The 15,917-nt window shown below is 33.9% G+C and overlaps 1 protein-coding gene across 1 annotated transcript in view; it reads right to left on the bottom strand.

Moving 5' to 3' along the window:
* Window positions 1-15,917, bottom strand: part of LOC126884886 (centaurin-gamma-1A) — a 137,377-nt gene that overhangs the window by 38,437 nt on the left and 83,023 nt on the right. The window contains exons 6-8 of the mRNA XM_050651197.1: window positions 15,068-15,238; window positions 11,875-12,133; window positions 10,349-10,609 (exon numbers count right to left, since the gene is read on the bottom strand). Of these exons, the coding sequence (XP_050507154.1) occupies window positions 10,349-10,609; window positions 11,875-12,133; window positions 15,068-15,238 (691 nt within the window). The remainder of the gene's footprint in view (window positions 1-10,348; window positions 10,610-11,874; window positions 12,134-15,067; window positions 15,239-15,917) is intronic.

Consider the following 15,917-nt stretch of genomic DNA (forward strand, 5'->3'; position numbering starts at 1 on the left):
CAGACTCTTTTTCACCAATCATTATATGTACCATTTCAACAGCTGCTGGCAAAATAAGATTTTCAGCAATTGTGTGCGGATTACTAGTTTTGGCAACGCGATAAGCAACTTTATAACTTGCTAATAATGCTTTTTCGTTAGTAGTGGTTGCCAATTGAAAAGTATCTTGCTGTTTGTGAAGGACGTTCAGCTTTCTTTCAAAGAATTCTACGGGTTTGTCTTTTTTATCTGGATGTTTGCTATTTAAATGTCGAAGTAACTTTGATGGATTCATGCTTTCGTTTGACAATACTTCTCCACAAATAACACATTGTGGTTTATTGGAAATAATGGTAAAACCATATTTAAGATATTCATCACTGTAAAGTCTGTTTTTCTTTTTATTACTGCCACTTTCAGACGTAGATGGTTCTGCACTTCTTTTTAAAAACTTATCCATAATTTGTAATTTATCGTAGACGTAAATACGTAAACGGGAATACGTAAGTCGCAAAATATTTACTCATTACTTAATACCGCTGCATTCGCCACAACGTGCTGTTTCGAACTGAGGTCTCATTGCACATCGCCGCTTATATAAAGCCAAAACGAGGCTACGAGAACGTTCCAGAGTGCCATCTAGTAGCGAAGTAAGGAGTAGAGCCTTCGCGAATATCATGGAAAAGTATTGCGATGTAGACACAAAGATGTCGCGGTGTACAATGTGCAGTCGACTTTTTATTATTTATTTTTATTGTAAATGCTAGTCTGGCAGAAGTACTACTAGTGTACTAGTGGGACAGATCGCAATTATTAAAATAATTGTTGAATTTTTTAAATGTATTTAGTTTGAATTTAAACAGTAAAGTAAAATAAAATTTGAGAAACCATCAGTTGTAAATTAGGCACGCTATTTTGGTTTGGGTGATGAGTAGGGGGTCGTGAACAATTTTTTTAACAAAAAGGGGTCGCGCTTTAGATAAGTTTGGGAAACACTACTCTAGAGCATCAGCCACTCCTGATCTTCGTCGTAGCTGGCGGTTTGGGATCTTGTCTCGCAGTGAAATGCCCGAAGTGGTACGCTCCATGTCCATTGAGTCACACGGAACTTTGCACTGTTCTCCTTGTCACTATCAACGTTTCCGCTCCGTAAGTCAACACTGGTAAAACACACTGATTAAAGGTTTTCAAGGCTGCCTAAGTCAGTCTTATATAACGGAGAGGCTCAACGGTTTGGTTATCTTTTCCTACGCGAATCTCTTGACCAAGGTATTTATAGGCCATTATCTGGTCTATAGCTCTTGTTCCTACACATACAGTGGTCAGCACGCTAATCACCGACAAAATAACACAAAAGATGGGCAACATAATGCGTCGTAAAATAAAAAAAATTAAAGGCACTCGTGGGAGTGCCGACAGAAGTAAAAACTTCTTATAGTATATAAATTACGAGCTCAATGCTTTTACCCCATCCTAAAAGAAGTGCTATACCTATATCATATACGATACAGGCGATGCGTATGCCCTATGCCAGCGGTTCTCAATCTGTGGTACATGTACCACTGGTGGTACATTTCATTATTTGAGGTGGTACACAAAACTCAAAACAGCCAAAATCAGCACCACTATTGGCACAATTATAGTTAATTAGATCACCTAGCTAGATAGGTATTTTAGTTAGGTGGTACCAGAAATAATAAAAAATATTTGGTGGTATCTGACTCACAAAAGATTGAGAACAGCTGCCCTATGCTATTTATGTATACATACACATAATTTATATATGTACAAAATTTATTTCAGCGAAGTGATGACGGTCGTAAATTCAATAATTTTTCCCCATCCAAGAAGTGCACAACGTCTTTAAAGAAATTTTCAATTCAAAAATTTAGTTCGTCGAAGCGACAACGCTAATTTACTAATTTTTCCCCATCCAAAAAGTGCACAACGTCCCTAAAGAAGATTTCACTTCAAATATTTATTTCGTCGAAGCGATGACGGTCCCTAATTCAATACTTTTCCCCCATCCAAAAAGTGCACAACGTTCCTAAAGAAGTTTTTACTTCAAAAATGTATTTCGTCGAAGCGATGACGGTCGCTAATTTAGTAATTTTTTTCTATCTAAAAAGTGCACAACGTCCCTAAAGAAGTTTTCACTTCAAAAATGTATTTCGTCGAAGCGATAAAGGTCGCTAATATATTTTTCCCCATCCAAAAATAGCACAACGTCCCTCAAAAAGTTTCCACTTCAAAAATTGATTTCATCGAAGCGATGACGGTCGCTAGTTTAATGCTTTTTTCCATCGAAAAAGTGTACAACGTCCGTAAAGAAGTTTCACTTCAAATATTTATTTCGTCGAAGCGGTGACGGTCCATAATTCCATACTTTTTCCCCATCCAAAAAGTGCACAACGTCCCTCAAGAAGTTTTCACTTCACGAATTTATTTCATCGAAGCGATGACGGTCGCGATGACGGTCGATAATTTAATACTTTTTTCCATCCAAAAAGAGCACAACGTCCCTAAAGAAGTTTTTACTTCAAATGTTTATTTCGTCGAAGCGATGACGGTCGCTTATTTATTACTTTCTCCCCATCCAAATTTAATAATTTTTCCCCATCCAAAAAGTGCACAACGTCCCTAAAGAAGTTTTCACTTCAAAAATTTATTTCGCCGAAGCGATGACGGTTGCTAATTCAATACTTCTTCCCCATATAAAAAGTGCACAACGTCCCCAAAAGAAGTTTTCACTTTAAAAATTTATTTTGCCGAAGCGTTGACGGTCGCGATGACGTTCGCTAATTCAATACTTTTTCCCTATCTAAAAAGTGCACAACGTCCCTAAAGAAATTTTCACTTCAAAAATGTATTTCTTCGAAGGGATGACGGTCGAAATGACGGTCGCCAATTTAATACTTTTTCCCATCCAAAAAGTGCACAACGTCCCTAAAGAAGTTTTCACTTCAATACATATACGTACAAAATTTATTTCTCCGAAGAGATGACGGTCGCGATGACGGTCCCGAAATAAATCCTTTTTCACTATCGAAAAATAGGTTTTACATTTATTTTAAATTTAAATACTTTCATACAAATTATGTATAGATATTGTCCAAGTAAAAAATACTGTAGAATAGCTTTAAGCCGGTGAAATATGATATTCTTCAAATATAGATGTTAGGTCAAACGTTTAAGAAGCGGCCCTTTGTGAAAGCATCTGTGTTTTTACGGCCAGACCTCCCGCATATCTATTCACAAGTTTCGTGCAAAAGATTAGTTTTAGTTCGGTAGCCTAGCAGTGTATTAGTACTGGAGTGTACGTGTGTTAAGTGATACGAGTGTTTTGTTTGCTGTAATTATTTTTAATATTGGTTTAGTATTTCGTTTGGAGAGTGTCAAGTGTTGATTATTGTAATTTAATTAATGTGAATAGTGATGTGGCGCCCGTGGGATAATGTAAATATCGCGTACGATAACGCTGATATTGTAGAAATTGCCAGTGCTAGTGTGAATGTAATTACTAAAAAAAAAGAGATCGTAAAGAAGATTCGAATGCATTTAAATGCAGAAACACAGCAAGTATGTTTGAATGTATACAAAAATCTACGTACAAAATTCGGCTTCGATGAAACACTATTGGCACAAGCCACCTCTGATTTAACAGAAATTCCACTTTCTACTGTATATAAAATAGTTAAAAATGAACCCTATCATCGCAAGAAACGATGTGACTACAAATTTTCAAGACCTTTAAATCCTTCACTTGTAAAACTATTGAAAACCACAATATACGACTGCTACAAAAGCAATGAAATACCTACAATAGAAATAATAAGAAAGAAATTGGAAACAACCGGTCGAAATATGAACTGCTGTGAGAAAACTCTTCAAAATTGGATAAAAATTATGGAAAGCCAAAGAATAGTCAACAGACGTAATATGTACCTAGAAGAAATTACTAAATATAGGCAAGAAAATAGGAGAATTTATTATTTAGATGAAACTTGGTATGATACCCACGATACAGTAAAGAAAGGATGGACAGATGGTTCAAGCATGTGCATACCAGAAATGCCTGCAAATAAAGGCTCGCGACTAATTATTGTACATTGCGGAGGAAGTGAGGGATGGGTTCCGAATGCTTTAAAATTATGTGGGAAGAAAATGGAAGATTGTAACGTTGACTACCACAAGAATATGGAAGCTGACATTTTTGAAGATTGGTTTGAAAACTCGCTGATCCCAAACTTGGAGAAAAACAGCGTAATAGTGCTTGACAACGCTTCCTATCATTCCCGACAACTCACTAAAATACCAAATACATCTTCAAAGAAAGCTGACCTACAAAATTTTTTAATGGAAAATGATTTGTATTTCGAAGATTTTTACACAAAAAAACAACTTATTGAAGTTCTACACACAAAGCAATTTAGAAAATTATACGCTCTAGAGAGTATTGCCGAAAAGCATGGACACACTATATTGAGACTTCCCCCCTACTTTTGTGTTTTCAATCCTATTGAGTTAATTTGGGGACAATTAAAACCAAGTATAAGGCGTTCAAATAAATTTCCTAAATTTGACAAAAAGGTAATTGAGATCATTAAAAAAGAAGTAGCCAATATTACCAAAGTAGACTGGCAGAAAAGAATCGCCAAAGTGATCAAAGTGGAAGAATATTATAAGAAGAATGGGCACTTCCACATTAATGGTGGAAATAAATTTATTATTGAACTGGGCGATGATAGTGACGAAGAAAATACGGAAGAAGGAGAAAATGAGTTAAGTGTATCAGTATTTTAATTGTTGTGTTGTGCAATTCATTTTCCAAGCATAAGTGTACTAATGAAAAGACTCGGTTAAAAAAATATTTTTACATGCTTGCATTTTGTGCTGAATTTTAAAGTTTTGAACTGTATACCTAAAGTAATTTTAGATCTAACTGTGTTTTTATAAAGTTCTTTTAGTATCAGTAATTCTAATAATAACAAGATTAATTATAAAAGCTATTCTACATCAGTTATTAATGCAAGCATGCGGTAAGAGGGAGGTCCCTGTGAGGTTAAATGTTATTAAAAAATTGATAAAATTAATTTTAACACATACAATATTATGTCCTGCTTTAACGGTATTTACCTAAGTATAAATAAATATTTTTAACTACATATTTAATTACCAGAAAACACCAGCTGCCGGCCTAATATTAAAGAAGAACAACCCAAAGAAAGCTACAAATCTTACCTATTACACTATATAGATTGCTTGAACTATACACATAATATAGATACGTACAAAATTTATTTCGTCGAAGAGATGACGGTCGCTATGACGGTCGCGAAATAAATATTTTTCCCCATCCTAAAAATAGGTTTTACATTTATTTTAAATTTAAATACTTCTATACAATTTATATATACATACAAATAATACATAGCATAAGCGATGACGGTCGCAATGACGGTCGCGATGACGGTCGCAATGACGGTCGCGAATTCAATGCTTTTTCCCCTATCCAAAAATCGCCCAATGTCCCTAAAGAAGTTTTCACTTCAAAAAGAGATAAAAATAGCGGAGGTGGGAAATGATCGGTATTAACCTATAAAACGTTACTACTTACGATAGTTTTCCACCTATAGACGTTAGCTAAGAACTAGCTGACTTTCGTCATACGTATGACGTTACAGTGACATTAATATTTTTTTAATTTCAAATAATTTTGAAGGAGCTGTTAGAACGAATAGAATGAGTGAGTTTGCAAGCAAGGCTGTCCATAAATAAATCAAAAACAAAGATTATGATTAATAAGTTAATAGGTGATTCCATTTCAAATCACTCAATTTTGGAGCAAAAAAAAATTTTGGATCTCCGATTTGTCTGAAAATTGCTGTGAGCTCGTACGTAGAGGGAATATTTATAAATTCGCGAGCGCCAGTAGTGACAAGTCTGTAAACGTTTACTGGAAAATTGACATAAATGTCAAAGTGATTAATTTAAAATTAAAAACATTAACTATAAAAAATATTAGTTGGTCAAAGCTGTGATATATATTTTTACCTTAAATATACTTACGTTTTAAATACTGAATTTACGTTTTTTTAATGTTCCGTAATATGTAATTATAAATTAACCTATTAATCTTAGCGCCATCTACACGATAATTGTGAAAGTATCCGAAGTAAGAAATTAATATTTCATCGATAGAACGTCAAAATGATTAGCAAAATCTTAAAAAAATCTATTACAATTTAATTACTTTTTAGCGTTGTAAATATTAAGCGATAACAATTAAATAATAAATTTAAAAATTACCGGTGAAAGTTGAATTAGTAATCCGCTAGGAGCGACACCAGCGAAGCTCAGGAAGGATTTGAATTATAATACAATACCAAAAAAGTTACATGCAATATCATAGTCAAAAATATAGGCGTCTACTGTAAGTAAAATTAACACGAAAATATCGACCTCACGACAAAAATTGTTAAAAAGAAATTGTAATAATTGTACATTTTTGTCGAAAAGTTAAAAATGGCGGAGATATTGAGCAAAACAGGTTCTCCTTTAAAATCAAGATGGCGGCTAACGTAACGGAGGAATTCATTTGTGATTTTAAATTTAGGCTACTATTGACTCTTCTAAAGACTAGAAAAATAAAATTTTGGGCAACTCGGCATGCAAGGTCAAATGCTATTCCGACTGGACTAATATACTTTTGAGTCTGATATTACTGCATGTAACTTTTTTGGTATTGTAATATAATTCAAATCTTTCTAACCACTTAAAGTCTGTTTTGGCTATCTGTGGGCAAATTTTCAGCCAAATCGATGATGAAGTATTTTTGGAATGGAAAAAAATGTAAAAAACGGTATTTTAACGTTTTCTACACTATAAAATTTGATTAAAACCTTGTTTTGAATCAAAATAACTTGCTATAATGCCATATGATGACATTTTTGAGTCCCTTCTATGAAAAAATTATGTTTTTCATTGATACTTTGCGACAGAAAATGCAAATTTGTTTAAATAAACACCAAATCACTGTAAAATCGCATAAAATAACATTTTGAGAAAAAGAGATTTTTTGACCTTAAATATCTTATTTTTACGTCCCGAAGAAGCTATATACCAATTTTCAGACAAATCGGAGATCCAAAATTTTTTGCCTGAGAGATTTGACATGGAATGTACCTAATAATTTTACTTTAATTTTTTAAAATATTTTTATTTTAAAACAAATAATTAAAATTAAACAGACACAGTTTTTCCATTCCCTCAAGCAAAAAATATTCAGCGACTACCTTGTCATATTTTGACGTTTATTTGTATCAGTCAAAACGAAAAAAAAGCTAACGTCTAAAGGTGGGAAACTATTGTAAGTGGTCATGATTTATAGGTTTATACCGATAATTTTCCACCTCTAATAGTTTCGTCTCTTTATTTTTCGCAACGCATTATGTTGTCCACCTTTTACGTTATTTTGCCAGTTATTAGCGCGCTCATCACTGTATATCTTCACTATATGCGCGCTCATCACTATATGTCATCAACTGGACTTTAAAAAGATATACTTATTTTCAATCCCACTTCTAGCGAGTAAAGGTAGAGCTTCTTTGGCCTCATCTATCATATCAGCTATTAACACAATATCATCTGCAAACCTCAGGTGCTAAGCTTTTCTTCGTTTATATTTATGCCCTGGTCGGTCAGTTTTGCATTTTTACATATGTATTACAAAAGCGCATTGAACAGTTTTCAATATAATCGTTGAGCTGAAAAGTTCGGAGGCTAACAGAAAGAATTTTTTTTGATAAAATTTTATTTTATTATTCAATATTTATCTTCGAGGGCTATACAACGATTATAGCGGTCATACAACTTTTCAATACCATTTTTATAATACAATTTATAGCCCAATTCATGAAATTTTGCCATCGTTTTCATTGGTTTGTGACACTATGCGTTGTCTTGAGGAAAGAGAACTTTCTTTTTCTTCAAATGGAGCCGTTTTTTCTCGATTTCGTCCCTTAAATGCTCCAATAGTCGTTGTTAATGGTATTTCCCTTTTCAAGATTGTCGATAAATCATGCGCATCCCAAAATAATGATGCCATAACCATACCAGCCGACTGTTGCGCCTTTTTTCGCTTTAGAGTCGGTTTATCACGTGCAGTCCACTCGACAAACTCTCGATTGAACTCCGGTGTGAAATTATTGAGCCATATCCATATCCATTGTAAAATATCAACGCAAAAATTCGGTTTTATTACGATTGAAGAGCTTCAAACACTTCTCAGAATCATCAATTCGTTGTTGTTTTTGATCGATTGTGAGCTCTCGCGGCACCCACTTTGCACAGAGCTTTCGCATACCCAAATATTCATGCACAATATATCCAACACGTTACTCTTGTTCCGTGGGGGTGACGGAATCAATTAACTTAAATTAAAATAAGTGTGAAAACAACGAACTAAAAAGGCGTGCTTATATCTCGTAACAGGGCTGTTATTATTTGGCCCAGCGAGGGTTGTGTATCGACTCGTTGTTGTGGATCGACTGACTGAAAACACATGTCTGTGATTTTAAGTTAAAGACTAGTTTATTGACATAAAGAGGCTGGCCCTAAAGATTCCTCTCATTGGCTGTATACCATGCTAAAAAACTTACTAAGGAAGTAAAACTTCACTTGTAGGTAAATGGTATATAAATTTTATTAAAATTTCATCTAAAATGATCCAAATTGGATAAAAGTGGGTACATCTATAGTACAAAAATCACACAAACGTTTTCGGACCAATCAGTCCATCATCAGGTGGTAGAAACTTTAGATCCAAAGTAGTTGGAACTAGCTACATAGTTAGGTCAAAAGACCTTAATGTTACAATAATTATGCCATTTCGGCTACAACAATGTCGACATAAGTCGATGTTGAAAGAAGTGGACATTGTTGTAGCCGAAATGGCATAATTATTGTAACATTAAGGTCTTTTGACCTAACTATGTAGCTAGTTCCAACTACTTTGGATCTAAAGTTTCTACCACCTGATGATGGACTGATTGGTCCGAAAACGTTTGTGTGATTTTTGTACTATAGATGTACCCAATTTTATCCAATTTGGATCATTTTAGATGAAATTTTAATAAACTTTATATACCATTTACCTACAAGTGAAGTTTTACTTCCTTGGTAAGTGATTTATTAAGGTCTGATAAGGTAATTATTTAATGAATTTGTTTCCCAGAAAAAAACATTAATTTTATACAATCTGGTTTTGTATTTTAGGAGCGAAACACATGTGGATTTTGAATGACCCATATTATTTTCGTTTAGAAAAGAAAGTTAATATTTAAAATTACCAATTAAAATAATAATAAATGAAGCGTGTCGCTATAACACCCTTTGGTGGTTAACGGAAACGATTAACTTAAATTAAAATAAGTGTAAAAACAACGAATAGTAATATTTATTTATTTTTGGTTAAAAAGGCGTGCTTATATCTCGTAAGAGGGTTGTTATTATTTGGCCCAGCGCGGGTTGTGTATCGACTCGTTTGTGGATCGATTGACTGAAAACACATGTCTGTGGTTTTAAGTTAAAGACTAATTTATTAACATAAAGAGGCTCGCCCTTAGAAGCGTCTTCGAATGCATTTCAAAAGTGATTTATTAAGGTCTGATAAGGTAACTATTTAATGGGGAATTTGTTTCCCAGAAAAAAACATTTTTATATAAGCTGGTTTTGTATTTTAGGAGCGAAACACATGTGAATTTTAAAAGACCCATATTATTTTCGTTTAGAAAAGAAAGTTAATATTTAAAATTAGCAATTAAAAAAATAATAAATGAAGCGTGTCGCTATACTTTGATATCTTTAGAGTCTCACCCATAGCGAACAACTTCACTTTACGGTCATCCAAAATTATTTTGTGAACTTTTTTGATATTTTCGTCGGTAACAGCCTCTTTGGGGTGTCCACTACGTGCGTCGTTCTCGGTGCTCATTTCGCCTCGTTTAAACTTAGCAAACCATTCCTCAACGGTTGATTTTCCTGGTGCAGAGTCCAAATAATGTTTATCAAGCCAAGCTTTTGCTTAAAAAATATTTTTTTTTGCCAAAAACCAATGCGTTTTTGAGACGCGAACTTCCTTTTTATCCATTTTTTTTTAAACTAACACAAGTTGCTTCGCTCAAAATGCTATACCTATCTCGTAAACTAATAGTTTGACAGCTGTCAAATTTATACACGCATCTTTTGAAGGTTAGGGCTGACTAAGAATCATATGGACTTAAAATATCAGTAGTGCAATATATGTGTCAGCCTACGAACTTTTCATTCCACCTAGTACAAACGACTAAAAACTATTGAATCGCATTACCTGTAATAGATAATCCTCCAACACCTTCATTTATGGCACTATGCCCACCACCAGCCACTGTAATGATCGACTTCGAGCCCCTAGGTTTCTGTCCGGGAACCTTAACAGTAACATACTGCAAAGAAATTTCTTTTCCGTGCACATCGTCCATATAGTCGTGAAGACTAGGATGGTAGGTCAATCGTCCATCATCACACAAGGTTACGTACTTCTTTTTCCATTCTTTATTCAAAGGTTTACTGCTTCGTTTGTACAAATAACCTGAAAGAGAATAGAAGACAATAAAAGAAAAACAAATAATAAAGAATAAGATAATTTTGAATCACTTTTCTTTTACCCTGTATAATGTTTTAATACACCTCTTTCCAATATCCGAAAGAGAGTTTTTCTATAAGCATTCGAATTGTATCGAAGAATCTTCGAACGAGAATAAATAGAATTTAAAGGTTTATTTACTCGGCAATATTCTTGCGATATTAGAATATTGTGAATACCAAGAAAATTAGTGGAGCTCAAACGTGCGTAACAGACTCATATTCACAGGTAAATATAAGAAACAGAACATCGATGCTACTTAGTATAACATCAAGACTTAGAACAGAAGATTCCTTATTGCCGTTGCTATAGAAGTTGGTATTAGAATATGCAATAAGTAAAATATCGTCTGAGCCACAGGTGGATTTGCGAATCGAAAATCAAACCTACTGTTGGCCTTTTCTGATGATCTAGATTCTAGATCATTGTTCTAAATGCAGTCGCTCATTCTATAAAAGACATGAGAGAGGTGTTTTCACAACTCGTTGAGGAAACAGGTAGTCTGGATATTCAAATAAATGAAGAGAGGACGAAATACGTGTAACCAAAGATCCAAGACCAAAAGTTAGGCAGAACATACGTAAGTATTAGTGAACAAGTGACCACAACTTCGAAGTAGTAAAATAGTTGGGGGCGGCAATCACAGATGACAGCCACATAGAAAAAAGGGGCCTCGCCAAGGAAAGCTACAGGGAATACAAGACTGGACAGTTCAATTATTCGCCTAATTGTTACATATGAAAGTGAAACGTGGAAATAAATAAGCTGCTGGTATTTGAAAGACGAAAGATGGAATAAAATTATTACAGAGTGGATACCATGGACATATAAACGAAAGAGAGGGAGACCACAGATGAGATGGGTAGATGACCTAAAACACCAAGCAGGCTCAAAATGGATGCACATGGCTCAGGATAGAGAAATATGGATTAGCGAAGGGGAGGCCTATGTCCAATATTGGATGTCGCAAGGCTAATAGAATTTGAAAGGAAGGTTCTCAATGATATTTGACCGTCAATGAGTTGACAGGAGAGTTGAGAGGACACCGCAATGCTGAATTGGTGACTCTGTATGGTAGTAAAAAATTGATGGAGCTAGATTGCCCTTATTAGTCATTTGGGACTGAGTAGAGTGAATAGACTAAATTTTAGCGACTATAATGCTATTATCACCAAGATGAATTTCTTTTGAACATCATAACAAATATTTACCTTGCTTTAGAGGAATGGCTCTCCCGCTGCCAAAATCCCCGCAGTTCTTGAGCTTGTCGTCTCCTTTCTTGCTAGGTGTAAAGATATTTGATCTTCTACGGCTTTTTCTGGACGTCGTAGGTGTTGAGTTAGGTGTGGGAATGTCCTTGTTGTCTTTTGAGCTGCTATTCACGTTGGAGACGTTTTGGAGGTTGTCTAACGAGTGCGGAGCTGCGAATTTCGCCACGTTGTTATTCTCCAGAGCTTGTACCACTGCTCCCTATATAAAAAATATGTAGATTGTGTATGGGCAGTAGGAAAGACAGAGTTTAAACAATGATAAATAGATTTAATGAGGATGCTTTTGACCTATTCCACTGCAACCTTTTCAGATCTATTGTAGTATTCTAGTCTTAGAATACATTCTCTAGCCTGACCCTTTTTAAAAAGTCTAATAACTTCAACACTGATGCTTCCATGTAGCTCTATGTTAGTGGCTTTTCTTCGCCTAATGCAAAGGAACGCACAGTTGCCGGGCTGTCACAATGACATACAATGTGCTCTGCTGTTTCTTTTTCTAGGTGACACAATCTGCATAGGTCATCATTTGCCAATCCCATCAGCCTTAACTGCCTATTCAGCTTACAGTGTCCTATTAGTAGACCTACTATACAAGATGAGGCAGATAAAGGGCCTATTAGAAATATCTCGAAAACTAAAGGTAAGAGAATCATGAAAATTGGAATACAGGGGTTTTGAGGTATGAATTATTTAATGAAAATATTTTGGTCTCTTTGCTACTTCCGGTTACACCGGAAGTTGATTGTAAGTTCGTTTTTTTAAATGAGACGCCCTGTATATTTTTCCATTTTTGGATGTTGTCTTCTTTCTTAAAATACGAGGTTTTGTAATATTATACAGGGTAGTTTAAAAGATAATTACGATTTTTTATAAATTTTGTAGCAAACTTCAGTAGAACCCTGTATAATTGTACTGATTTGATACCAAAAACTCCATTTATGTTCAAGTGATTTTTAATATAGTCTATTATCATTAAAAATTAATAATATTGCGAAATGTTTAATTCTAGTACACAAGGTTGGTCGAAAGTCGGAATGAGTATTTTCTGAGTTTTCTTAAATGGAACACCCTGTATTTTTGTATTGTAGTGAAATGATATTTTCTAGTACTTTTTTATTTCATAAGCATTCCCTAACTGCTTTAATTTGTAAGTTATTCGCAGTTCTTTAAGCCAAAAAAGGCTTGCTAGGCCAAATAGGTTTGCCGTGAAAATATTCAATCATAAATAATTTTTCGAAAATAAACACATATTACTCTCGACTGAACCTTAATTTATTAATACTGGTTCATATATCAAAATACCTACGTAGTTAAGATTATTGGTGTGTTTAATATTAATAAAAATATAGAATATTCTATCTAGTTGGCTATGACTTTGACACTAAATATGCTTAAACATTTGCTTGGCTTAAACATTATACTATTTTTGAAGTTCCAGTTGCTTTGCTACCATTACTAATATGCATTTTTCTAATGAGGAACTGATTCAGATGTTTTTTTGTTCTAGGAGAGTATAACAAATAAAAATGACAACCAATGATAGATGACAACCAAAAAGAGAAACTTTTCAAAATATACTAGAGCGGTTTCAACGAACTGGACATTTAGATTACGAGAAATCTGATCAATCAAAAACTATTGTAAATGATTAAAATGAATTAAATGTTAGTGTCACTGAGAATCTGCATATTAGTATGAACGTCCTCGTAATCTAAGTGTCTAGTACGTCGAAACTATTCTAGTAAACTTCGAAAAGTTTCTCTTCTTGGCTGTCTATCAGGGAGTTGCAGATGATAAATTCTTATTGCTAGTAGTACATTTTTGTTATATTCTCCTAGAACAAAAACTTTGCTAATCAGTTCCCCATTACAAAAATTTATATTAGTAATGGTAACAAAACAACTGGAACTATAAAAATAATATAATGTCTAATGTTTAATCAAGTTGAATGTCAAAGCCATAGCCAACTAGGTAGAATATAGTTTGCTTTTATTAATATTTTATGCGCCAACAATCTTAACAACGTAGGCATTTTGGCATCTCATTCAATATTAATCAATTAAGGATCATTCTAGATTAACATGTATTTATTTTCAAAAAATTATTTTTAATTGAATATTTTCACGGCCAACGTAATAAAATATCACGTAATTGTTATTGCTATTAATGTGTGGCTTAAAGAATCACGAATAACTCAAAAACTAACGCAGTTAGGTATAGGTAATGCTTCAGAAATAAAAAAGTACTATAAAATATCATTTCATTACAATACTAAAATACAGGGTGCCATTTAAGAAAACTCAGAAAATACTCATTACGTGTTTCGATCAACCCTGTATACTAAAATTAAACATTTGGCTATATTAATAGTTTTTAATAATAATAGACTATGTTAAAAATCACTTGAACATAAATTGAGTTTTTGATATCAAATCAGTACAATTCTGCAGGGTGTGGTTTGCTACAAAATTTATAAAAAACCGTAATTATCTTTTAAACTACCCTGTATAATATTACAAAACCTCATATTTTAAGAAAGAAGACATCGAGCAGAATCCAAAAATGTAAAAATATATAGGGTGTCCCACGAAAAAAAAAAAACACGAAGTTACAATTAACTTCCGGTATAACCAGAAGTAACAAAGAGACCAAAATATTTTCATTAAATAGTTCATACCTCACAACCCCTGTATTCCAATTTTCATGATTCGCTTACCAATAGTTCTCGAGATTTTTCTAATAGGCCCTTTATCTGCCTCACCCTATATACTAATTGCCATTATACCCGCCTTTAAAATTGTTGCATCGGCTATACTATACCGGCTTCTACAAAATCCGATGTTTTTGAGCCATCAGTGTATTAGGTAGCTTCCGCTTGTATAGGTACACCTCCCTTCATACGTGTATTCAGTACGCCTGGTGTATTCATTTTGAATTTATTGTCAAAGCTATATCTCGTACCTGTTTCATATCTGCTTTTAGCTCCTCGATTAGATTTCTATTGTCAGCACTAAGCGCCATGGTTATGTGTTTCACAGATAAGTTGTAATTGGCTACAAACGACCATAAACTTGGATAATATTCGGATTCATTATTGATAAAGTCTACATAAAAAATGAAGCAGATGTTTTACCTGTGAAGACACATGGCTATCGATGGTCGACGTTGAAGAGTTCCACTTTTCGTCTGACGATTTGTACATCAATTCCTTATTGTCTGAAATTTCTCGATGGATAAAATTCGACGTATTAGACTTGAGTGTATTGACTTGACGTAAATCGACTTGCTGAACACTAGTTGGTTCCTAAAAGAAAATAAATCAAACAAAAGTTGAAGGACTGGTAAATGTTGTACATGTTACAGTTCAAGCTGATTATCCAGTTGGAGTTGACTATTTCTAGTTCGAGTCAACTCAAACGGCTGGTTTCAGTAAATGTTGATTATAAATATAAAATGAAGATTTTTATTCAACATTTACTAGTAAAAGTAGACTCCAACTAGTTTAAGTATACTCTTCCCAATGTCATTTAGTAAAAGTTGATTCACACAAACAACCGATTCTATTTAGAAATTAAATGTTAATGGATGTTAGTTCAGGATATGAAGCATTTTGGCTCGCAATTTTTTCGTTTATCATGGATTTACTTGAAATCTTCACAGAAGGTAGGGAATAGCCCAATCAATCATCATTGATCATTTTCTATATCATGCCGCTGTACGATGAAACCTTAAAGGTGGTTGCCACCCATCTCGGGGGCGGGAATTTTTCATTACATTTTAACCAGGGTAATCGATGGAAAATGAACTTCTAAAAAAATTGTTCCTTACGTTTTCTTCGTAAAACTAATATTTTTCGAGGTATTCGCGGTGAAAGTAACAGTTTTTCGACAAAAAAATCTACTTTTTAGAGGGTTTTTTGAGAATAACAAAAAATATACAGTGAATAAAAAAACAGTAGCTTTAAAAATTGTATCTTTTAGAAA

This window comes from Diabrotica virgifera, chromosome 1, assembly GCF_917563875.1.
Source record: "Diabrotica virgifera virgifera chromosome 1, PGI_DIABVI_V3a".
Lineage (NCBI taxonomy): Eukaryota > Metazoa > Arthropoda > Insecta > Coleoptera > Chrysomelidae > Diabrotica > Diabrotica virgifera.